The following is a 26,136-nucleotide window of genomic DNA, read 5'->3' as shown; positions in this document are numbered from 1 at the left end:
GTCGGGTCACACATAATACGTTATGATTGTACATTATAAACTCGATTTACTTTACTCTTTGATCCAATCGCAATGTTTATATAAGTTACATAGAGTTCACTTGGATACGTTGGAACGTGTGTTTTCATATGGTTAACTTATCGCATAACGTTTGGACTAATTGATTCGATGTTTATAATATACCCGCGCCGCAACGCGCACGGGTGTTATTCCTAGTTTCGTCAATAATGCATTAATGCTAATCTTAATACAAAATGTCGATTGATATAAATAATATAATATATATTACTTAGAATTTTTTTATCATAATTTAATATATAATATTTATTATATAAATATATATTTAATATTTTAAATTAAATATTATAAATAATAGACTTGCAAAGTAACTTGAGCTCAATAAGTGAAGTTCGGGCTCAGGCTCGATCTTGTTTAAACTCAGCTCAATTCAAGATTTTAGCGAGCCGATCCCAAGTAGCTTACGAGCAACTTGTCTCGTTTACACCCTTGCTGGTATTATTCTTAAAAGTTTAGACCATTTAATCACTTTAAAATATATTTAAATAATTTATTGTTAGAAAATTAATATATTAAGAAAAACAAATTAAGAACGTCACCCATTATGTCATGGATTAGTGAATGTGTTGTTTATATACATCATATTCTTGTGTCGTTTGGAAAAAGTGTGAAATATACGGCAAACCTTCCAATTAAATGCCGTATATTCTTATGACTTGTTAGAGGACTATATTTGTTGAAGTAAATAAAAGTTTATTTAAAACTATAAAAAGTCATTAATTTTTTTAATAACAAATTTGGATCACTGACGGACCACTGGAGTATCATTGTGTCACCAGTAAAACCACCCGATCATATCCATCTCCGTTAGGCGTAATGACTATACACCAATTCTGGAGGAAACCCAATAAATATGGGATACACCCCCTTGTGGAAATCAAACCCATAACCTATTGGTCCAAAAACCTGAAAGCAGAGCGACTATTTATATAATTAAGTTCCTATAAAACAGACTCCAAATGAAGCGGGTAATTTAAAGAAACCCTTTACTTTCTAAATCAGACTTTATTTTATATTCATTCATCTTTCATCAGTTATCAACCTGCTTCATCAGGTTTTCTTCCTCAACTCTATTGTGTGTTTCTTTCTTCAATCTAATGCAACTATTTTTTATTCTTTTTTTTTTCCTGGTTGCATCAGTTATGGACTTCAGTTCATATATGATTCAGAAAAATATGTGTATTTAAGGCGATCAAGTTAATTTGCCTGAAGGATTTCTGTTTTGAATGAACTTATAGTAAATTAAATAAGCTTAAACTGATTGAGTTGTATTTATTGTATCTTAATGATTTCAGTAATGGAGCATATGAAGTCTCCATTCAGAGGAATTGCACATGATGTTAGAGGAAGAATATTGTGCTATAAACGCGATTGGATTGCCGGTATCACCTCCGGATTTGGGTAACTTATTCCTTCATTCCACTGGTTTACTGTTTACATGCATGATCCCGATCTATATGCAACACGTACTCACTGCGTATAAGCGTATAAGTATCTTACTTGGTTGATGATTGTTGAATTACGTTTGCAGGATATTGGCACCGACTACATACATCTTTTTCGCTTCCGCACTCCCTGTGATTGCATTTGGGGAGCAACTTAGCAGAGATACAGGTGTTCTATTGAAGATTAATAAGATTTAGAAATTAAAGGACATAGTAATGATTTTTGTAAGTTAATTTTTTTTTTCATTCGGTATGTAGATGGAAGCTTGAGCACTGTTGAAACATTAGCTTCTACTGCAATATGTGGTCTTATACACTCCATACTTGGTGGACAACCTCTTCTCATATTGGGAGTTGCGGAACCAACTGTTATTATGTACATTTACTTGTATAACTTCGCTAAAGGGAAGCAAGATTTGGGCCAAGAGTTGTTCTTGGCTTGGGCTGGATGGTAGTTTCTTTAACCTTGGTTTAAAATTATTAATTAGTTGTGTGTTTGTTAATCTCAGTTTCTCAAGAGCAGTTGACTTTTAGACATAATTAAATATTGCAGGGTATGCATGTGGACAGCCTTGTTGTTGTTTCTTCTAGCAATCTTCAATGCTTGTGTTATCATCAATAGATTTACAAGAATTGCAGGGGAGACTTTCGGGATGTTAATTGCTGTTCTTTTTATACAAGAAGCTATCAAGGTAACCAAAATCACCAGTGCTGGCCCTGAGAATTCGTGTACCCTGTGTTCGAGCTCGAAAAAATCTGCCCTTAGGCCTTAACGAAATTGGGTATTGGGATTACTAAATGTCTAAACCTAATGCCAAAGGGGTTAATAACTAATCAAAACCATAAAAATAGTTTTGTAAGGGGGGACCTATTTTGGTGTTTGTATGGGTGTACCCTATTAAAAAAATATTTTACATATACATATCAGGTTTTTTTCATAAAAAACATGTCCCTCTAAATATCGGGCCCTGACCGGTGGTCCTCCCTGCCCACCCCCAGGGCCGGCCATGAAAATCACTCAAGAGAACTAATAGTTTATTACTGTCGTTCTAAGCGTCATGAGACTTTGGGTTGTGAATTTGTTGCTTAGGGGCTTGTGAGCGAGTTCAAAGTTCCTAAAAACGAGGACCCAAATGAAGTGAAGTATCAATTTGAATGGATTTACGCGAATGGTCTGTTAGCGATTGTATTCTCGTTTGGCCTTTTATACACCGCATTAAAAAGCAGGAAAGCGAGATCATGGTGGTGTGGAACAGGTGGATAGATTAGATCTTAAATTGATATTACCATCTTTATCATAACATATAACTACTATAATGTTCAATATAGGGCGACTCAGAAGTTTCATAGCAGACTATGGGGTTCCGTTGATGGTTGTCGTGTGGACGGCACTCTCGTTTGGTGTACCAAGCAAAATCCCTTCTGGAGTTCCTAGAAGGCTCTTTAGTCCACTTTTATGGGAATCTGAATCTACATACCATTGGACTGTAATCAAGGTATAAATTTGTAAATTTTCTTTAGAGTAACTAATAATGATAGTAAAAGTTACTTAAAATCATTCCCTAAATTTGACTACAGGATATGGGTAGGGTTCCTCCTGCTTACATAATGGCAGCCATCATCCCGGCACTTATGATATCCGGGCTCTATTTCTTTGATCATAGTGTCGCGTCACAATTGGCTCAGCAAAAAGAGTTCAATCTCAAGAATCCTTCGGCCTATCATTATGACATTCTTTTGCTTGGATTCATGGTAATAATAATTTTTTTTGTTCCGTTAATCCGCACCGGTTGTTAACTGTCGCTCTTTTCAGACGTTGCTCTGCGGTTTATTAGGACTACCGCCTTCAAATGGTGTCTTGCCTCAGGCACCCATGCACACTAAAAGCCTTGCTGTTCTTAAAAAACAGGCAAGTTGTCAAAAAATCCAAATTTCCGATAACCTGACTAACGTTTTTTTTCTTCTAACTAACGTTTTTAATACCAGTTTATTAGAAAGAAACTGGTAGAGAGTGCCAAGGAAAGTATAAAGTTGAAAGCTAGCAATACCGAGATCTACAACAAGATGCAAACCGTGTTCATAGAAATTGACAGCTCACCAATTGTAAATCTTTATCTTACTAACCATAACAAATATTATTTCATATCATATAACCTGGTTTTAAATTCTTACTAATTTGTGTTTTCCATTGTAGACAACTTCAGTAGTTAAAGAACTAAAAGACTTGCAGGAAGCAGTCATGAAAGTAGAAGACGGAAAAGAAAACACAAATGGTAAGTTTGATCCGGAAGAACACATTGATGCCAATTTACCCGTGAGAGTTAACGAGCAACGTGTTAGCAATTTACTGCAGTCAATTCTTTTAGCGGCATCTCTTTGCGCTATGCCCGTTATAAAGTTAATACCAACCTCGGTTTTATGGGGATATTTTGCCTACATGGCAATTGACAGCCTCCCCGGAAACCAATTTTGGGAAAGGATCATGCTTCTTTTTGTTCCCTTTGGAAGAAGATATAAGTAAAGTTTTCAAACATCTCAATCTTTATTCAAAGTCTCTTTGTAGTCTACTCAATGTATTCATGTTTTTTAAATATGACAGGGTTCTGGAGAAGGTTCATGCATCTTTTATCGAGTCGGTTCCATTTAGAGGCATGGTTATATTCACAGTATTTCAAGTTGTCTATTTCCTGGTGTGTTACGGTATGACGTGGATTCCGGTGGCTGGAATTCTATTCCCTGTGCCGTTTTTTCTTCTCATTAGCATACGACAACATATTCTACCAAAATTTTTCCAATTGCACCATTTGAGAGAACTTGATGCAGCCGAGTATGAAGAAATCGCGGGCAGTCCAGCACGTGCTCCCAGCTTCAGTCTCAGGGTAAGTTTCCACAATTCTCACCTTAAACAATTAATTTTGGATCATCACTAACTTCAAGAAAACTCAGGAAATGGATAGCACTCTTGGTGGGAGCAATGAAGGTGACGTGTCAATTTGTGATGCCGAAATACTAGATGAACTGACCACAAGTAGAGGGGAGCTCAAGGTTCGAAATCTTAGCTTCAGAGAAGATCGACGCACTCAGGTAACATTTATTTCTTTCAACTTATTCAATGACTCTAGATTTTAAGGTGACGGTGTGTTTATTTATGTTTTTGCAGCAAATTTACCATGATGACTATATCCAGCCTGAGTGAAAGACACGACTCAAGAGTTGTTCCGAAGGGCCAATGAAACATTACGAATAAAGACCTGAAGCATGCTCAAGGATAACTGAGCAAAATGCTAGGGATGTGGATTGCGCAATGTGAAATATATTGAATCACTACATGTAGAATAACTAAGAAATCATATGGTCTTTGATAAAGAGTGTTCAATAATTGAGTAAATATTTGTTTTTTTTTTATTGTCATCAACATCTATGTTGTGACGAAGCTATGTAATAGGCGAGTAAGTTATGTGTATGTACTTCATATTTGTTTGTCTCAGGTACTTCTTCCTAAAGTACAAACTGTTAGAAAGTTATGCTATCTGAATTGGAGTTGGAGTGTTGTTTTCATGTGGACAAAGTTCAAAACGGGGACAATGTATGTACACCATTATTATTTTCTTGATTTGATGCGGTTGTTAAGTAAACAAAGAGGGTCCAATGACACAATCCTTGCAAAACAAGCGTTAGATTCTTAGGGGAGGCGGGGTGGAGTAAAAGTATAACGCGTGATGATTTTATAACGCGTGATAAACAAAAAAATCCCACCGTCACCATACTTCTATCACGCGTGGATGTTGGTTGAAAAGTATAACGCGTGACAAAAATAACGCGTGATGAACTGATTTTGTGTGAGGAATTGTTGGTTGGGGGAAATTGTTGGGTGTGGTGGTGAGTGATGACGAATGCCACTAAAAAGGTTGTGAGTGATGGAAAAATGGTTGATGACATGGCGGAACTTGATTGGGTGCTTGTGAGTGATGGAATTCTATCACTAGTGACCAACCCCACCCCCTTAGTCCATGTGTAGTGGGGCGTTTTTTTTAAAAAAAAATTCAAAAAAAAAACGCCTGAAAACGCCCACCCCTCCATTACATGGGGCGTTTTTTTTGAAAAAAATTTCAAAAACTTGAATTTGGCGTGTTTATGATAACGCTTAAAGGGGAGTTTGGAACCAGCCTTTTTCTGACAATGAAGGGGACTTTTAAAAAAATTCACTTTAGTCAACCAATCACTTTTGCCCATTCAACCTGACATCTTGACCCTTTTTTTTTTTTCATTAAAAATAATATGGGGGTTATTGGCATAATGCCCCACTACGCCTATTTTGCTATAATGCCCTATGTATGACTAGGATGACACGTGGCGTATAATGCCCCATGTTGGGGGCATTATTCTTGTTTACCACTACGGGTGGTCTTAGTAATGTGCCATTGTCACGAGGTTAGTTTTCGACCTCCGTGCGGCGTCCCGATCTCCTCGGGGACAAGCCAATCCATCTTGCTTCTTTGTGCGGGTCACTAGTTTCGTCTTGCCTTGGACTCATCAGGAGAGCGACGCCAGCTCTAGACCAGTGGTGCGTTCGTCATAGACACGAGTAGGCGAGTCATAATCACTACCATCTTCACCATCACGGATTACCACCATCGATAACTACCACCCCTTTTACCACGGACTACCCTCGACATTACCTCCCCCTCCCTTCTGTCACATCTAGCACCATCCTTTTAATGTATGAATAACTACAAGATAATCATAATAACTTTGTATAGCTTAACTTATCATATACTATCAACCCTCCATTTATTCTACCATTGTATCTATATGTTGTAAGATAAAGAAAAAAATCATTCATATTATTTGTAATGTTACATTTTCTGTTGATTTTAAATGTAAATCGTACACGACCAACAAATTTGTATGTGCTTTTCCTTCTTGAACAGTAAGCATTTTTCTCTATCTAACTTTAAGATTAATTTATTTAACCCTGTTTTGATGACTTGATTCTCTCAACCACTACTCTCCTTTTTATATTTTATTTAGCAAAAGGTTTAAAATGATTAGTTAGTAGAGTCCAGATTCCGTATCCTGATATTCAACTTATGTACGATGATACAAGTCAAAGTTTAACGATATATTAAATAATGTTCTTGTTTTAGTCAAAAGTATTTTACTATAGGTAATATATAATATAAAAATTTTGTTGCCACATAGTTATTATATTGGGTTAGTTGATCCCAAATGCAAAAGACAACTCATTTTTGAATATATATATTTCTTGTATGTCGTATATATATGGTTCTACAATCCTTTTAAATTAAATATATTGTATAATGAAATGGGAATTTAACTTATAGACTATGAAGCATGGGGACGCCATTTTACGTCGGGTACCCGTCCCGGGGACGGCCGGGGACGTTTCCCAAACGTACCCGGATATTGGGGACTTCTACATATGCTCGGGGACGGCTTGGGTACTTCCAAAACAAAGTATCAGGGACGTTTCCTAAAATATTTAGTGTTTTAACCCTTTTAACTTCCAAAATACGAATGGTCGGCCTTTTTAAATTACATATGCTCGGCCTTTTAACTTCCAACATTCACGTACATTGTATTATCAAGTATCAACTGTAGGATCGAATTATCATTCATCGAATTATCAAGTATCAACAGTAGGATCATTATCTCTATTCAAGTATTTGATTCATATGTATTTGATTTGATTTTATTTGATGTTGATAATTTTGATAATCATTGTGCATGCGAGAGTATTTGGATGTTTTGATAATCATTCTGTATGCGAGAATTGTCTGATAATTATGTTGAAAAACAAATAAGCAACAGAGAATATCTGGAAGTTTTGCTTATTTGTTTTAAACGACACCATTATTTGGATGTTTTGCTTATTTGTTTTGCTCGAATTATCATTCTGTTGAACAGAGAATATTTGATGTTATAGAATATTTGAATAGAATAAAATATTTGATGTTGATAATTTTGAATAGAATAATCAATTGATTGTTTGTTTGCATATGTTCACACTTCACATACTTACTGTTATATTTTGAATAAAATATTTGATGTTTATTTGCATATTTGATGTTGATAATTTTGAATCACAGTTGATTGCTTTCTTTATCTCATGATGAATTTTAATATTCAATAGGTACTGGGATTAGTATTTGTAATATATTTTTGGACTTTGTTTAATATATTTTTATTTTTTGGACCTTGTTTAATATAATTTTATTTTTAATATTATTTTTTTGTCGTACACGTATCTTGTATTTTTGAATTTTGCCGTTCCCCGTCCCGTACCCCAGTCCCGTATCCGTGCTACATAGCTTATAGATGATATACTTATATCTTAAATTTAACGAAACTAGTTATAAAAACCGTCGTCGCATTGATTTTAACTTACACTAAGGGTAATATTGTCAAAAAAAAACCCAGGCACATGCCAAAGACCATGCACATCAAGTCACATGCATATTCCACCATATTTTTAACCTCTCGTAACTTTTCTATACGTGAATATTTAAAAAAAAATACACCATAAAATCGAGTGTTTTATTATCTTTCCCGTGAGTATACTATTGCTATACTTTTGAAATTAAAAAAATGACATGACTGGGTGTTCAAATAAAAATGTCATAAAAACATCCAATTTAGAAAAACGCCATGAAAATAGCCAGTTGAAAACGTTATAAAACACCCAGTTCAGAAAAAAGACCATGAAAAACTCAGTTGAAAACGCTATAAAGACGCCCAGTTCAGAAGAACGCCTTGAAAATACCTAGTTGAAAACGTCATAAAACACACAGTTCTGAAAAATATCATGTAAAACTCAGTTGAGAACGCCGTAAACATTCAGTTTAGAAAAACGTCATAAAAAACCTAGTTGAAAACCCATAAAAACACCAAGTTTAGAGAAACACCATAAAAACCAGATGAAAACGCCATAAAAACACAAAGTTGAAAACGCCATAAAAAAAACCCAGTTTATTTTTTTTCGAAAAGTATATCGATATTATACTCGTTGGAAAGATGAAAACACTGGATTTTATGGTTTATTTTTTTAAAATAATCATGTATAAAAAGTTATGGACGTTTTAAATACGATGGCGGAAATGGCATGTGATTAACATGTGCATCCTTGTTTGAATCTTCCCAATTTACCCATCGTAGTAGTTGTAAGGTTCCCTAAATAAAGATTTACAAAAACGTCACCGATCAATATCAGCCACAAATCACAAAGATCTTGTGGCTGAAAATCGTTCTCACCGTTTTCACACTTCTAGCTGTTTTCTCCTGAACTGGTTTAATTATATATATATAGTGAAAGTGTAAAATACTATATTCATTTACGTACAAGTGTACGATATGAAATTACGCACGTTATAAAACTCAAAACCATAATCACGCATGTTGAAAAACCATAATCATGTATGTTGAAAAACAATAATCACGCATGTTGAAAAATCATAACCATGCATGATTATGTTTTTTCAACATGCGTGATTTGGGTTTTGAGTTTTATAACGTACGTAATTTCATATCGTAAGCTCGTACATTAAGGAATATTATACGTTAACCCCCTATATATATATATCTATATATATTTGTATATAGAAACGGGATCAGGAGAAAACCCTCAAAAGTGTGAGAACGGTGAGAACGCTTCCTGACCCAACACGTGTCCCGCCGCTTAGAAAAGGGCGGAGGGTCTTTTTAGTCCTTTCATCTTCTGCTTTTATAGTTCCGCGCGCTTTTCCCAATATTGTTGGTTTTTTAAGATTTTTGGCGTTAATCAAATTCAATATTTAACGACGTTTAATGGTTTCATCTTATTAACATTTTGGCGTTTATGGCGTTTATAGCGTTTATGGCGTTTATTCAAATAGTATGTCATTTGTAACACAAGGGTCAGGGAATCTATTTGAATGACGTTTTTCAAGGCGTTTTTAATAAGTTGGCCCTTGTTCTATTATTTTTTATAAACATTTTGGCGTTTGAGTTATCTTGGCGTTTTTCAATTGTTGGATTACATTTCAGCCACAGTAGAAAAAAATACAAGCGAAGAAAAATAAATTAAAAATCCTAATCTGATCTCTCTTCACAATATTCACTGTCATCAGTCTCTTTGTTCTTTAATAGTACAAAAACTGACACCAAAATATGGCGTTTTATGTAAAACTTAATAAACCCATCGGTTTGATTTTTTTGCCTGCTCGTCTGTTGAAGTTGTTTTTTTGTGAATGTTTGGCGATATAGATCTATGACGTGTGGGTGGGTTTTTCGTTTTTTCTTCATGTTGATCTTCATCTTTATATTCATCCCACTCTTCAGTGTCATTGATCTCTTCTCCTCATCCAAGCCTTATTCAAGAACAAAAAAATATAAAATGCCATATGACTGGCATTAGTATCTTTTCCTTGAATTTTTGTCCATCTTATGCAACAAAATCTTTCTGAGTTACTCGCCTCCGCTAAACAATTCATTTAGTGAAACTTGACGAATAACAATACTGAATATCCAAGAAAGCATATTAGCCATCTTTGATTTTTTTGACGTTTTTCAGTGAGTGGTATTTAGTAGTATTGGCGTTTGTTTTTTTTTTTTTTGTTTGATTAAATTGAAGTTGCTGAGATGTATCATTTTATAGGATCTCTTTTTGGCGCCTAAGTTAGGCGGCGCGTTATTATAATAAAGTATTTGTCTTGTCAGTTTACTGTTTTTAATTATTGTTTTTGACCAGCTTTATCTCTGAAGTCTGTAACACGTCCCATCTTTCAAGTTTGGCGTTTTAGATTCTAATATAATAAATTTTCCATATCTTCAGTTTTTCTGATTTGAAGTTACTGTTTCTAGTTACATTTTAAAGTTTGTTTTTTATTTTTTATTTTTTATTTTTTGGGTTTTTTATAATACTTTTTCAAACTAATTTTATTATAGTTTTGGCTGTTTTGGCGTTTTTATTATATATGGCGTTTTTATTATACAACAATCAACTGAAAAGGAAAATAAAAAAAATACATAAAAAAATTTTTATAATACTTGTCCAAAGTAATTTATTGATGGTTTGATAAATGCTAAAGGTGTAAGACATTTACCTTTTTGGCATTTTTATTAGATATGCCGTTGCTTGTTAAATAACAATCGACTGAAAAAGAAAATTAAACTAAATAAATATTGATCTTCAAATCTTCACTGTCACCAGTCTCTTTCTTCTTTTGAAGCATCTTCACTGGCTGTTTCGACTTTCGTATGAAATCAGCCTCTTTTTCTATAATTTTTGTCCATCTCATGCATCAAAATGTTATTGAGTTTACACCCTTTCAGCCAAAATGTTATGTTTTTTGGCGTTTTACCGAGAAAAAGAACGCCCCAAAATAAACCATCTTAAAACTGTAAATTTGATAATGCTAAAATCAATAAGTTGTTGCTGTATGGTGTTGGATAGCATTGTTAATCCTCAGTTAAGAAAGAAAGATAACTGACAATGTTGTCCACACCATACAGCTACATTTTATTGACAACAATATATTTGATGTTTGGGTTTTCTGGCGTTTATTAGTCGAATGGTATATATTAAATATGGCGTTTGGGGTTTTTGTTTGTGTTTTTTAATTGAAGGTCTGAGTTGTTGTATATATAGGATTTTTTGGCAGTTTTTTTAGGCGTGATTTTACTATAATTAAGTTTGGCGTTTTATATCTAATGACGTTTTTAGCAGAATGCTGTGTGATTTTTGTTTTGGCGTTTTATTTTCATGAGATGGCGTTTTGTTTGGAGTAGTCAAAAGACGCTTTTACCTTTAATGAGACGCGTCCACGTAATAAAATTGATGTTATCTACGAAAACGCCACCGCGCCAATCTAATTCATAGATTGTTTTGATCGGACGATTGATAAGCGTTCTCACCGTTCTCGCACTTTCTATCGTTTTCTCTAAATCCCGACCCTTTGTATATATTATTGTCTTAAAAAACAACATAAATAGTCCTTTCGGGTTATGATTGGACTTGACGGACAAAACAAACAACAATCCGTCGAAAGGATGGGACTTGTTAGGGGTGTGCATGGTTCGGTTCGGTTTTGGGGCAAAAGCGAAACCAAAATGTCGGTTTTTGGTTTTTGAAAACCGTTTGATTTAGGTTTTCTCGGATTTACACCGGTTCGATTCAGTTTTTCGGTTATTTCGGTTTTTGGAACAAAGTTATGTAAGATTCAAAAAATAAAAAGTATAATTTAAAATTTAAAAATCTTTCTTACACGTTTACATTTAAGTTATGATATTTAACCTTTTTAGTTAATATTGTTCACATAAACCTACCCTTCTAATTTATTTTTATGTTTCTCCGAAGTTTTTATTAAGACATTTTCTTTTATACTTCTTTAAAGATTATTTAATTTTTATATTAACTATACTTATTTGTTTTCAACAATAAATAATTTATTTCAATTATAAATACACAAAAATAAATCATTTGAATTATAAAGAAACGTGTTAATGTTTTTTTATTATGAATACTTAACATTCAAGAATAAAATTAATAATTTCTACAAGTATGGGTTAAATATTTAAACAACTTAAACTTAAACATAAAAATATGTGGACTAGGCCCACTATTGTAACTTATCGGTTTGGTTCGTTTTTTTGGGTTATTGAAAATAGTTATCTGAAAACCGAACCGAAATTTTCGGTTATTAAAAATCTGAAAACCGAACCATCTGTTTTTGTTTCCGTTCAGTTTTTTAGTTATTTCAATTACGATTAGGTTATTTTGATTTTCTACTCATTGCTAGTACATGTTACAAACCTTTTAGTCTAAGGATTAATAAAGGGAAGATCACAACCGGCAATTGAGTATATAGACGAAATTTGTAATTTATTCTCAATCATATTGTTAAGAAATTTATAGTGCGTCACTGAATATGTCATGGATTAGTTAATTAACTTATTTGTTGTTTCTATGCATCATATTCTTGTTCGAATCCTTTTACTAGATCTTGAAAATGTGGAAAACTACTATAAAATAATGGTTAGGTTTTGGATCAATAAAACTATTATAAATTAATGGTTAGTTTAATAGCATAATAATAATTGATCGATGACGAAAGATCGGTAAAAAAGTTTAGAAAAAATGGGTCCCATGTACGTTTATTAGCAAGGGTAAGTCGGGTCGTATGCACAGAGAAACATGGTTAGTGTTGATTGTAAAAACCTAGATTAACTAAATACTATTGCTTTTATTGAGTTTGGAAAGTTTCGACTTATACATACTAAGAAATATTATTGCTTTTATTGAGTTTGGAAAGTTTTGATTGAGTATGATTAAAAAAAGTTATCAAATTTAAGGAAAAGCAATCCCTCCGGATTTTCGGTTCCATAATTCACCCAAATTTGTTTAATTAGATAGATACCAAAGGTCTTGTTAACAGTTTAATTCAAGTCGTAATCAAAGAGAAGTTTTTGTTATAAGTGTCAAAAACCCACCCAATAACCAAACTACTTGCGATGCAAGAAAACCGAATGCGAATGGTAAAAGATGAATAATTGCAACACACACAATTCTAGTAACAAAATAAACCACAAGTGTCTTTCAAGATATTAAAAACAATCCAAAAACTGAATAAATAAGGTTTGAGTTTCACATACACGAACCATCCACCCGCGGAGGTGATCACAAAAGATTTTAGCCGCTCGTCATCATGATTTGATCTTCTTAGTTGATGTGGATCTTCATTGCATGAAAGATTTGATGAAAATAGAGGTTGAGAACTTGGTAATTCGTTATTAGGAAGCCAAAAACATTTGCGTTTGGGATTGAAGATACATTTAAATAGTATGAAAACCCGAATTTTCGCATGTATATCTGTTGTCTGGCGCAAGGTTGCACCCTCAACTAGTAATCAACGGTATTACGCCTGAACTGGCCAAAGGTTGCGCCAGAACTAGCACAAGGTTGTGCCAAACTAGCAACACCTTCCGATGGTCAGTGGTTTCTTTCCCCTTTTCACGTTTTTCAACTTCCGTCTTGCATGTAAATATGGTAGGGTCCTAGAGGAGGTTTATGCATCTTTTATCGAGTCTCTTCCATTTAGAAGCATGGTTATATTCACAGTATTTCAAGTTGTCTATTTCTTGGTGTGTTACGGTATGACGTTGATTCTGGTGGCTGGAATTCTATTTACTATGTCATTTTTTTCTTCTCATAAGCATAAGACAACATATTCTACCAAAATTGTTCCAATTGCACCATTTGAGAGAACTTAATGCAGCCGGGTATTAAGAAATCGCGGGCAATCCAACACGTGCTCCCAACTTCAGCCTTAGAGTAAGTACCCTTGTAAAACACTAACCATTTTATTTGTTACATATTGCATCCAAACAAACTATATTCACTCCCCAGACAATTTGTTTTGGATCATCACTAACTCCGTCAAGAAACTGTTTCAGGAAATGGATAGCACTCTTGGTGGGAGCAATGAAGGTGACGTGTCAATTTGTGATGCCGAAATATTAAATGAACTGGCCACAAGTAGAGGGGAGCTCAAGGTTCGAAATCTTTCAACTTATTTAATGACTCTAGATTTTAAGGTGACGGCGTGCTCATTTATGTTCTTGCAGCAAATTTACCACGATGACTATATCTAGCCTGAGTGAAAGACAAAGACACTACTCAAGAGTTGGTCCAAAGGCCCAGTGAAACACTACGAAAAAAAAAAACCCTGAAGTTTTCTTGTTTTGGGGTCGAAATGACCAGATTAATGCGAAACACGCTCATGTATAATTGGGCAAAATGTTAGGGATGTCGATTGTTGGATGTGAAATATATTGAATCGTTATCTGCAGAATAACTTAGAAATCATATTGTCTCTGATATAGGTTGTTCAATAGCTGAGTAAATAGTTGTCTTTCTTATATTTATCATTGTCTATATTATGACGAAAGTAAGTAATACACAAGTAAATCGTTCGTATGTACTTCATATTTATCAATAATTTGGCCCAAAGACCCAATGAAACATATCCAGGCATCCAGCTTGAGTGAAACACACAACTCAAAAGTTGGCCCAATGACACATTACGAGTAAAGAACCCACTGGGCTTTTATAATTGTTTTTTGGTTGAATTGTTGAAATACCAAATTAAATGCAAAGCACGTTCATGTATGAAGTATGATTGTGCAAAGTTTTAGGGATGTGAAGCTTTGATTAGTGTGAATATTTTGAATTATTAGATACAAAATAAGTAAAAAAAATCATATTTACACGAGCACAATATGTGTATGTGCTTCACATTTGTTAGGTTTTGATATCCAAAAAGTAAGAGAAACATGTTTGATCACTAGCCACACCATTTTTTTCTCTTGATATGATGCAGTTGTGAATAAATAAAAGGGGTCAGATGATACAATCTTTCTAAAAAAGCCCTACACTTACGGGAGAGGCAGTCGAGAGCCTACCTTTTTTTCTAATTAGGTGTCATGAACACATGCAGATGCAGTTACGACGCTTCACTAGCCTTGCTCTCGGTTGTTGACAAGCTAAAAACGTTGCATAACATCACTCACACAAGTAATTTTTACACAGTATTTTAACTATATTCTTATATATGTATCTTTGTTTTAGGGTGGTGTAGTTTTATTATAATATTAATTTTATTATTATTATTATTATTATTATTACTATATCATAGTACAAGAAATGAATGAACAGTTATTGAACAGTTATTGAGAGTATTTTAGGGATTTTACACTTACCCTTTACACGTACTTGACACCTTGCCCTCCACCGCATCCAGATTACAGAGATGGATAGAGAGAGTAGCACGGCAGAGACAGAGAGAGAGAGGAGCGGCGGAGATGGAGGACCGGCCATCGTCTCCTGTCGGCCACCCTCTTGGCCTTCGGTCAGACCGGTGGTGGGTTGTCGTGGTTAATACGCGTGAAACGAGGGTTTGGCGGTAGCTAAAGCTGACAATGACGGCTGGGGGTTCTAGGGTTCCGAATAATGTACCGGTGACTCTCATCGGACGATCTAGAGAAAGAATGGGAGACTGGAAGCAAACAACGACAGAAGGCGGTGGTGCTCCGTCCGGTATCAAGACACAGATTAGGGAGATAGAGAGAGGAGTAAGAGCGAGATAAAGATTAGAGAGGTAGTAGATGGAACAGAGCAATGGTGATGGAGGAACAGGCAGTGGTCTCCGCCCGGCCACCGACCGGTGGTGATGGTCTGGCGGTTTTGACGCACCAAAAAGATAGAAGGCGGTGGTGCTTAAGGGTTCCAATGTGACAGTATGAAGACGGCGATAATAAACCTCCCGTTAGACTACTCTTTTCTTTTGCCAGATCAGAACATCATGTCCTTTCAACAATGGGGGAGGGGGGCGATTTGCAGTTACTTGCTTGGTTAAAAATGTAAGATGATGATGGTGAAGGTTCTAGTGACATCTTAGGTAATCGATTTTTCTTTGTTGCTGAAATTCATTGCAAGTGGTGTTTAAGAAAGATATGGGCAAACTTTTCCGATCAACGAATCGAAGGGATTTTAGGCCCCCAGTTTTTCAAATGAAGAATTTAACGAGTTTTAATTAATGAACAAGTTTGTATTTGGTTTTCTGTTAACGCTGGTTTTGATTCGTTTTGTAACTAAAAATGATGATGGAAACAGAATAAGGAGACGAAGAAAAAGATTGATTCTATGATGAAGGCTGCGGCATTTAGACACCATAGGACAAATCAACAGGTACATGCAAAGGGTTTGTGGAGGTTAGATTCAACGATCTTTTTATTTCAAATCAGCCGGTACATCCATGTATGTGACACCGACACACCATTTTATTTTGGTACCATAGGTTCGAAGAGCAACGATTTGTATATATTTTGATTTGATACTCTTGGCCTCTTAGGCTGACATATTCTGTATCTACATTTTGAACGTTCGCTTTTGAGAATTAGGTGGTCACCTGCTTGGCATCGAGTTTGAACTTCTAGACGTGAAGTTGGTTCCCACCAGTGGCGCATCGAGTTTTTCGGGTCCTTTATCTTCTATCATGGCTTCCTCTTCTTCAAAGAAACTTTAGCGTTTGGAAATCAGATTCCGCTTTCAGATTTCTTCGAGTTGATTGCTCTCTCCACAAATTGTAGGAACAAATATACATCACGTTAGCATATGCATTTTCCTACTTTTATGTAGTTTTTTATAAGTATTAATCCCCTAATTTCTTATAATTAAAGTGCTTCTTTAATTGAAACCTAGGTATCTGAAGATGACAACTGAAGCAATGCATGTTCCGAAATCTGGATTCAGTTTTCACATGTGTAGGAGAAACAAGATGATGACGAAGAAAGGGTTAAAATCTATGGGCATCTTAGCATCCGAACTACTATTGTTGGCTAAATCTTTGAGGTATGGTATGTTTCTATTACGTTTGATTGTGTGCTTGCTGTGATATACCTGAATTAGGTTTATGTGAAGTAAGATTATGGCTTTTTGATCTGTAGTTTGTTCATACTTTCAATTGGACGTGTTGTAGATTGTTTGTTATTCGTAACCATTATACTTGAAATTTTCTTCAGGGGAAACTATCTAAACAAGAAGACAAAGGTTCATAACTAGACTCTGCTCCGAAGCACAAACTCTGAAACGCACGCCCATGACAAAACTACATAGTGTTGCAAGCACGATGTGTTTTGGGAGTTCAGTCACCATGAACATGTGTTCCAAATGCCAAGAAATGATATTAAAGCAGGAAAATGCCACAGTTGGATTTATCTTTTGATGACATCATCAATCAGCAGCAGCAGTGTAGTTGAATGTGTTTCCAATTCAAGCACCACCTAATGAAGACTCATCGTCAACTCAAGTCCCTAAGATGAAAGTGGGACCTAACAGGTGCTCCACCTGCCGTAAGCAGGTTGGTTTAACGGGCTTCAATTGCAAAGGTCGGCACACATCAAGGTCGGTTTTTCTGATCTTTAGGTGTGTATAATCGTTTCATCTTTTCTGTTTGTATATGAAAGATAGAACATATGACACATGTGCTAATTTTTGTATTAGTTTAGCGTTGCCATTGTAGTCGATCTTAGTTGGTAGTGTCTTACTCAAATCTTTATGGGCTTGCATTGCACTTTTGCAGATGCCATCCCTACTAGAAAAGCAAAATACTTGCAAATATATGTTGCAATGAAGGCCGTGCCATGGTACTGTGTTCTTCCTTTCTTTCTATGAAAAAAGTTCGGAATTTTAGCAACTTTTCATCTTTATTAATTTTTTAATCATGTGAATTAAACTGGGAATTGTTAAATATGAAGAGAACATGTTATTTTGTTTTTTTCTCTATATGCAAGATACCATAGTCGTCAATAGCGAGAGGACGATAGCGACAAGCTACCTATCCGTTACGTGATAGTGATCAAATAGCGGGTTTTCATGTTTAGCGATACACTAAAAGAAAGTTTAAGAAACTTTTTATATGTATATTTTATTAAATTATTTTGTTTTTTCATGTATATTCATCTAAAACGCTATTTTTATATTAAAATAACAAAAAAACCTAAAATCCCGCTATATATTCACGCTATGGAGTCGCTAATCATCAGGTTGTGAGAAAAAGTCGCTCCACTATGAAGCGTGCGATAGCGAACACTCTCTTTGCTATTGACAGCAGCGCAAGACATCTGGAGAAATTGTACATTGATACGATCCAAGACAACTAGATTTAAGTTCCTTTATGTTGCCTTTCAGATCCTTATATTTATATGATTGTTGCAGATGGTATTAACACCCATATATTGATATATGGCTAAGTTTTTAACTGCATCTTTATACAAAAAACAAAACAAAGAAAAGAAAAGAAAGAAAGGAAAGAAATCTATTGGTTTAGTTGATTGTTGATTGTGTTATTGATTGATTTTAGGGTTACCAACTTGAAGGTAATGTCAGCACTAGCACTATACGTGGCGCTGATCAACCAATGTCAGGTTTGATGAGAGTAATAGCTGCAAAATAAACTGTTACCAATGGAGCCAATGAAAGAGAGTAAAACTTTTTTACCCAGGTTGTTTACCACATTATCAAGCAATGAGAAAGCTGACTTTATGACCATGAAAGAGTGTAAATTAAGCAGCCTTAAAAGGCCTATGAAAAGAGTTAAAGATAGTTCAAAGAAGCATGGTTGTAAAATTATTTCATTATTAGAAAGCTTTAAGAAATTTTGTATTTTTTTGTGAATTTTTGTGGAGTAAACAAAATACAATTCATTAGGTTTTTGTAATTTTATATGTTCATTGGCTTTGTTATGCGGTTATTCATGCCTACGCTCTTGATTCAAACACAACATTATTGTTAAGGATTCTTTTTTGGCTGTTGTAACAGTACCGAAGCCTATACTAAGTTGTCCTCCGCACTACCTCCGCCCTCATCTATGCCCAAACTATCTTTGCTGTTGGCGTAACAACTGTCCACCAACGGTTGGTTTTCGAGAGGAGTTTACCGCCGCAACGCGCGGTAGGGTAACTACTAGTTATTATTATTATTATTATTATTATTATTATTATTATTATTATTATTATAACTTTATTAATAAGCAACTTATTTGTGCATATGATAGTTGTACAATTGGCTTTGGGAGTCTTTCAAAAAAAATAGAAATTTTCCTTTTTAACCTTAAAGTTTTAAAGTTTGACAATTTAAGTTTAAACTTCTAATTTTTGTTTCCTTTTTAACCCTAAAGTTTTAATCTTTGACAATTTACTCTACAATTTTAATCTTTGACAATTTAAGTTAAAAAATTTTAATATTTCTTTCCTTTTTAACCCTAAAGTTTTAATCTTTGACAATTTAAGTTTAAAGTTTTAATCTTTGGTAATTTAACCCCTTTGATTAATTTGATTCTTTTACTTCTAATTCAAAAGTTTTCATCTTTTGCGATTTGATCACTTTGATTCTTTTTTACTTATGTGTTGTAATCTTCACTTTGGTGGTTTTTCAAAGAAAAAATAGTTATGCATACGGTTGTTGTAACTTTGGCATTGGAGGTTTTTCAAAAAAAAAATGATTTTTTTACTTTTCATCCAAAAGTATTTCATAAATTACTTTTAACCCAAAACTATTTATTTTTTAGTTTTAACATTAAACCTTTTATCTTTTGCAATCTATACTCACAACTTTTTTTACTTTCAACTTTGGTCCTTTTAGTTTTCATTTTCCGCAAATTTTTCGCTTTATGCTTCGTTCTAAATTTTGTGACTTAAAACATCGCAACGTGCGTCTTTGGTTTAGCGTTTTCACGTTTCGGTCTAAATTTTGCGAGTTAACACGACGCAACGTACGTGTGTGGGTGAACGTTTTTACATCGTCTATTTTTTTTCCTGTTTGACAGGTTTAACATAACGTGTGCGTCCTAAATCGACTTAGTTATAACTAAAGAATCCCCGCCGCATTGCGGCGGGTCGTAATTCTAGTTATTATTATTTTGCAGTAATTTAGTAATTTACGATGGTGAGTGGGTCGGTGACTATATCCAGGCTGAGTAAAAGACTGAGACACGACTGAAAAGTTGATCCAAAGGCCCAGTGAAACATTACGAGTACAAAGCCCAATGGGCTAACCAGAAAGTTTCTTGTTTTGTGGTCAAAAATAAAAAAAAAGACCAAATTAGCGATTTGTAGCTTTGGTTAATGTGTAACATCTTAAACCGTTAGTTGTAGGATAACTAAGAAATTGTATACTCTAATCATATAGTTGTCATTAAATGTTTGTTTTATGATGAAGCTATATAATATGCAATAGGGTTAGGTTCATTTGTGAACAACCTCTTGGTTGTGAATATAGTGAACTAATCCTAACATTTGATTATCAATACACAACAGGATTTGTTCACTCAGTTCGCAAATACACTAATGTTTATTCTAGAATCCCACCCATATGCAATAAGTAGCACAACTTGCATATGTATTTAATATTAATATATATTTGTTAGGGTTTGGTACCCTTTTTTCTAAGCTACAAACCGTTGATCAGTTAGTTGTTAAATATAGTTAAATGACCATTTTATCCTTTTAAAAGGTCGTTCTTTAAACTCTTAAATTTATAAACAATTATGTTTTCATTTGGAGGGTCTATTTTTGTAATTTACTCAAATACAATAATCAAAAAATTAAATGAAAACAATTATAAAAATACAATTATAACCCACCCATCGTCCCCTAATATAAAGAACGTTTGCAATCTTTTCTTTCAAATTTTAGTAGCTAATACTAAATTGCAAATGTTCCACAACATTAGTTTACCTTTTTTAATGTAAAAAAAAATGAATGTTAATGTTAAGATAATATTTACCTCTTTCTCTTTTTGAACATTTTTTTGATTTAATAATTCTAACGTTCCAAGAAATTGCGAATGGGTCGCCACATTATTGTAAACGAATACATGAAAGTTAGACATTTCACATTTGTGGCTATTTCCACCATATATTTTCAATTGAATTTGAAATACAACTCAATAATTGATTGATTTTTGTAAATAAAAAAAGACGTGGTCAAAGAAGACTTTTTGACTTGGTCTTTGTAAATAGCTAATAATTTATAAACATCCACCACACCAACCAACACGAACTTTCGTCCCAATCATATTGATACCAAACAAATTTTCAGCATTATAAATCATACTTATAAATATACTACTGGCCCATTAACTTCATACCAAACAATGAAAACACAAACAAGTTTGTATTAGACAAATATCAAAAATATGAGCCAAAACATGTAAGTTTCATATACATAGATCCTACCCTCATTTCACATCAAGATTATGATGAAATATATAATCTTGAAAATGGGCCATAATGGAGTTTTTTTTTTTTTTTTTTTGTTCAAAAAACTTGCAGGTTCTGTAGTGAAGTCGAACTCGGCAAATTTTTAAGCAGCATAGATATCATTCCATATGTTTTTAATGTAGTTCGTAAACTGGCGGAAAAGAATTCACCTTACGAACTTCACACCAGTCCTTATGGGATCAAAGTGTTGGCTTTCAACTATAGCCTTGATTATACCACTCGATTTGCTAATGGTGAGTTCGATTTAGTTTCATCACAAAGTCATGAAGTTGTTGACTTTATCTCCACAAAAGTCAACCCTTCATTCTTCATTAACAAGGCTGCAGTTGAGTTGTTTAAGCATGTCAAGAACAACTTAAAAGAGCTCAAAAAAGAGGTATGTATATTTATCTATTCTTTTGTAGCAAATCCACATATGAAAATTGATCTAGTTTAACATAATAGCTAGGGCTACAAACGAACTGAACGGTCGTTTGTTAAGATATATATGTGTTCACGAATTGTTCATGAATACTTACGGAACAAGATTTCAAGTTCGTGATCATTTGTTAAGGAAATGAACGTGTTCGTTTGTGTTCGTTTTAGGCAACGAACGAAAACAAACATTGGTGAACACAAATGGAAACAAACGAACACAAACAAGTGTTCATGAACATAATATATTATACACTAACACTTATTGAATATTTTATTTGTCGGAATTTTGAAGGATTTAGATAAAATATAAAAACTAAAAACACTAATGAACTATCGAACATAAACGAACACGTTACCGAATGTTCACGAACATAAATGAACAAATGCGGCCTCTGTTCATGTTCCTAAATGAACGAAATTTCTTGTTCATGTTCGTTTGTTTAATAAATGAACGAACACAAACGAACTTCCCGCCGAACGGTTCACGAATTGTTCGCTGAACGTTTGGTTCGTTTACAGCCCTAATAATACCAGGTCTTAATTAATTATTGGTTGTGTTTGCCCAACACAAAACTCGTGTGGGTTCAAATCCTTGCACGTGTATGATTAGGTGGTATTTAGGTGTAAAAATATATTGTTAAAAAATATTAGTTTAATTTTTGTGTTTTAGGATTTAAAGAACCCGTTGGTCGTCACTGGATGGGGTCTTGGGGGATACCTTGCCATTATGACTACACTATGGCTGCAAAGCACCATGTATGAAGAAGAAACCAAGCGTCCGATTTGCATAACTTTCGGGACACCCCTCATTGGCGACGAAGCTCTTCGGCTTGCCATCTCAGAAAGCCCGCAATGGGAATCTTGTTTTCTAAATGTGGTTTCAATGACAGATTCTATTGCTAGTTTTGTCCCATCAAAAGGTAAATACGAGCCGTTTGGTTCCTTCCTCTTTTGCACAGAATTAGGCGGGCACGCGACTTTTAAGGATCACGAAGCAATCCTTGCGGTTCTAGATGCCTTGGCGTTACCAAGGGATGCTAACTTGAAAAATCACAATTACGAGATCGATTTGAGTTCAATAAGAAAGAGGGTACTGCGTCGTGGGGTTTTTGAATTAGGCGAATACAAATTGAAACCAATGACCAAAGGAATCAATATGCAGTTCAAGGAAATTGGCGTGCTCGATAAAATATCTAACGATATGATTGTGAAAATGGAGTTAAAACAAGAAAAGATGATAAAAAGCAAGAAAAATACGTATGAGCCTACGAAGAAGCTAAACGATATAAAGATAAGCATGACATTCATCGAATGGTACATAAAGACAAGGCAGTTAAAAGGGGGTTACTATGATTGCTACAAGAAGGAGCCAACTAGAGATGAAAAGGAGGGCCATCAAAAAATCATCAAAGAACATCTCAATTTGAACAAGTTTTGGGAGAAATTTGTTATGGAAAAGGATCAAAATCCACAAAAGGAAGGTGGTAAGTTGCGCAAGCGTTGGCTCTACAGTGGAAATAACTACAGAAGGATGATCGAGCCGTTAGACATAGCTAAACACTACGCAAATGGGAAAACAGACTACCTTGCGATCAGGTCTAATCACTATAAGTTGTTAGAGACTTGGTCGAAGGAAGATAAAAAAGATGTGGATCCAAGTGCCGGAAGAAATAAGGCTCCTAATCTTAACGAGGATTCTTGCTTTTGGGCCTACGTAGAGGAAGCGTTGATATCATTGAACGAATTGAAGATGAGTGGAGCAAATGGAGACGATATTGCGTGGAAATTGAAGCCGTTTATGGACTATGTTATGCGTGGCGTTAATGATTACTCGGTGTCACCGGATATATTCTTGGAGGGAAGCAGTTTAATGAAGTGGTGGAGTGAGTATGAAGCGTACGCACAAGGTTTATATACCTCTGAGTTTGCTCAATACATGAACAATGGTAGGTACGCGTCATATCAGTAGTTTCTAAGAGTTATGGTCTCAATGTCGCATTTCGCATGACTATATGGCAATAATGTGTACGTTATGACTTTGCGTGTAAAATTTACTTGTTTTGATTCTGTTTTATTAAATAATTTGTCATGTGTGATATAGGAACTTGTTTTCCTTACACGAGAGTGTATTTTTTTTTTTTTTTGGGTAAAGACGAGAGTGTATTATTCTTAAGGTTGGTATTGTATTTTATTTTTAAGGTTAGTGTTGTATTTAATTTTTAAGGTTGGTGTATGTATGATAAGTTGATAACTTTCAAAAGTTTGTTTTTTACATTCTATCACGTGGTTAGCAAGTTTTTTTTAACCAACTAATTTTAAAACATAATAACACATAAATTTCGTAAATCATATGTTTTAACGTCGAAAGTGACAATTTGTGATTAAAAACTGGTCCATAAATTAAATAATGTCCATATGAAACATTGCGAGTAAAGAGCCCACTGAATAGTTGGTCCAAAGGCCCAATGAAACACTGTGAGTAAAGAGACCACTGGGCTTTTAAGCCTGAAAAATTCTTGTTTTGGGCCTTTAGGGTCGAAAATTTGAAATGACCAAATAAGGAAAGCACGTTCATGTCTAATTGGGCATGTGAACCTTTGGTTGATGTGATATCATATGTTTTGAATTGAGAAAACTGAGAAACTTACCAAATCACCTCACTGAAGGGCTTATATTTTTTATTTTTTATATTAGTCAACTTTGGACTAGCATATGCATATGGTCATCATTTATGACAAATCTCTACGAGCACCATTCACGTAACGTGCTTCAAATTCGTTAAATATACCTATTTTAATGTACAAACCGTTATAACTGAATGCTAATTAGTTTGGAGTGTAGTGGTGGCAAAGTTCAATACGGCCTTGTGGTGTGGGAATTGAACTAAGGACATGGTTCCTAAGCCTTATTTCACCCCAAAGATGCCAGCCACTAGGCTATTGTCATGGGTAGTTGTTAAGTAACTAAAAAGTGTTTGGTAACACAAGTGACACAACCATCCTAAAACGAGCACTAAACGTGACAGAGAACCCACATTTTTATTATTAGGTGTTATAAGTACAACAACTACAATGTTAAACTAGTCGAGTCCTCATCTTTTGATAAGTTAAAAATAATGCATAGCGCCTTGAGTAGTTTTTATACCATATATTTGCTTTCTATATATCCAACTTTGCTTTAGGGTAGTTTATTTTCCGGTTTCATGGTTAATGACTATCACTGTTTTTTATGTTTTAGTAGTTAACTAGTAGGGAACCCGCGCGTTGCGGCGGAGCCGAGATTGGGTAGAAATGTTTCGGTCGGAATTGGAACGGGTCAACTACTGACCAACCAATTCAACAACCGCAGTTCAGTCAGGAGGTAAGTAGGATTTTGGTCAATTTGTTCGAAATCAGTTTATTTGCGCGTAGACATATCGCCAGGCACGCGCGCCATGCTGGGCTAGTGCGGATATCAAACATGTTTCAAGCAAGTTGGTTTTCATTTTTTGATCAAAATTTCAAGCCATTAACTACAAGGCACTCGTGTGCAGTATGTGAAGTATACATTACTTGATTTGTCTTTTAAAGATCAAGTTCGTAACCACATGTTTTTAACTCAATTGGTGTGAACTATTATTTCCACAGTATCAAAGGTAACAACTTACAACACTTATCCATGCCAACTTTAGGCTATAAAAAAGAATATATCATTTCCAAAAAAAAAGCGTTTTTTGTCATCTGAAATACCTTCCATTGGTTCTAAAAACAGACCCTGCATTCTCCAACAAAAGCACTACATACAACCTATAATACAAACACTACATACAACCTATAATACAAACAACCTGGTACGGTTTAGAAACGGGTCAGAATGATGACCGAAGGCATTCCAAAGCTTGACAAGAAATTGAGTGAAAAAAATACCAATCATCTTGCCACGGATCACCCGATACTCTTTACGTTATCACCCGATATTCCCGCGCGTTACGACGGAGTTGGCAGGACTGAAACATAATTCAAACCTAAAAATAATTAAAAAATAAGGGTATATAAGTTGTGTGTGTATATATACACATATAATGAAACATATGTATGATTGCAGTGGGAAGTGTAGTCAAATTCTAAGCACATCAAGCCACCCCTTTTTTGACAAAGAAAGTCACAACCATTAGGCACTCCGCTCTACTACCACTTTTGCTCAAAAGCAACCAGTTTCTTGACAACCTAATACACTTTAGTAAGATACTATTGAAAAAAGTTTTTTTTTTATACATGGATATACATATTTACAAATTTTTAGTTGTGTGTGCAATTTCTACTAATGCGGTACCAAGTGGACCCTAAGGTTCACCATGAGTTGTATCTAATACCTGTGCAAAA

General features: G+C 34.6%; 2 protein-coding genes and 2 long non-coding RNA genes across 5 annotated transcripts; all 4 read left to right on the top strand.

Annotated features, from left to right (window-relative positions):
• Positions 1-1,039: 1,039 nt before the first annotated feature.
• Positions 1,040-5,081, top strand: LOC110880074 (boron transporter 4). Of its 2 annotated transcripts, none has more exons than XM_022128635.2 (14): positions 1,040-1,132; positions 1,374-1,479; positions 1,610-1,692; positions 1,782-1,974; positions 2,077-2,215; positions 2,614-2,779; positions 2,853-3,019; positions 3,102-3,275; positions 3,337-3,432; positions 3,510-3,626; positions 3,718-4,040; positions 4,123-4,402; positions 4,470-4,607; positions 4,684-5,081. In XM_022128635.2, the coding sequence occupies exons 2-14, from the start codon at positions 1,376-1,378 to the stop codon at positions 4,717-4,719; spliced, it is 2,016 nt and encodes a 671-aa protein (XP_021984327.1). In that variant the 5' UTR covers positions 1,040-1,132; positions 1,374-1,375; the 3' UTR covers positions 4,720-5,081. The 2 variants fall into 2 exon arrangements, with proteins under 2 accessions (XP_021984327.1, XP_035833896.1); XM_035978003.1 differs by lacking the exon at positions 1,040-1,132 and adding an exon at positions 1,139-1,153 and having other exon boundaries at positions 4,684-5,026.
• Positions 5,082-13,239: 8,158 nt separating this feature from the next.
• LOC110875105 lies at positions 13,240-14,385 on the top strand. The gene is made up of 2 exons (XR_004868201.1): positions 13,240-13,851; positions 13,974-14,385. It is a non-coding gene; the product is annotated as an uncharacterized LOC110875105 (long non-coding RNA).
• An 873-nt stretch (positions 14,386-15,258) lies between these two features.
• LOC110880073 lies at positions 15,259-17,386 on the top strand. Its single transcript, XR_002559186.2, has 4 exons — positions 15,259-15,976; positions 16,192-16,663; positions 16,780-16,929; positions 17,100-17,386. It is a non-coding gene; the product is annotated as an uncharacterized LOC110880073 (long non-coding RNA).
• Positions 17,387-21,164: 3,778 nt separating this feature from the next.
• On the top strand, positions 21,165-24,026 carry LOC110880072 (senescence-associated carboxylesterase 101). Its single transcript, XM_022128634.2, has 3 exons — positions 21,165-21,287; positions 21,410-21,734; positions 22,446-24,026. Exons 1-3 carry the CDS (start codon positions 21,274-21,276, stop codon positions 23,742-23,744), a joined length of 1,638 nt encoding a protein of 545 aa, XP_021984326.1. The 5' UTR covers positions 21,165-21,273; the 3' UTR covers positions 23,745-24,026.
• The last annotated feature ends 2,110 nt before the right edge of the window (positions 24,027-26,136 follow it).

Source organism: Helianthus annuus, chromosome 9, assembly GCF_002127325.2.
Source record: "Helianthus annuus cultivar XRQ/B chromosome 9, HanXRQr2.0-SUNRISE, whole genome shotgun sequence".
NCBI classification, from domain to species: Eukaryota; Viridiplantae; Streptophyta; class Magnoliopsida; order Asterales; family Asteraceae; genus Helianthus; species Helianthus annuus.
Note: the sequence above shows the minus strand (reverse complement) of the source record. Positions and strands in the feature narration are given on the sequence as shown.

What these genes read in the sequence shown, in the direction of transcription:
- LOC110880074 (XM_022128635.2), top strand. Translation starts at nt 1,376, where the DNA reads ATGGAGCATATGAAGTCTCCATTCAGAGGAATTGCACATGATGTTAGA. An exon ending in TTATACAAGAAGCTATCAAG is followed by an intron (nt 2,216 to 2,613) that starts GTAACCAAAATC and finishes TTTGTTGCTTAG; the next exon opens with GGGCTTGTGAGCGAGTTCAA. An exon ending in GAGAAGATCGACGCACTCAG is followed by an intron (nt 4,608 to 4,683) that starts GTAACATTTATT and finishes ATGTTTTTGCAG; the next exon opens with CAAATTTACCATGATGACTA.
- LOC110880072 (XM_022128634.2), top strand. An exon ending in TAAAAGAGCTCAAAAAAGAG is followed by an intron (nt 21,735 to 22,445) that starts GTATGTATATTT and finishes TTTGTGTTTTAG; the next exon opens with GATTTAAAGAACCCGTTGGT.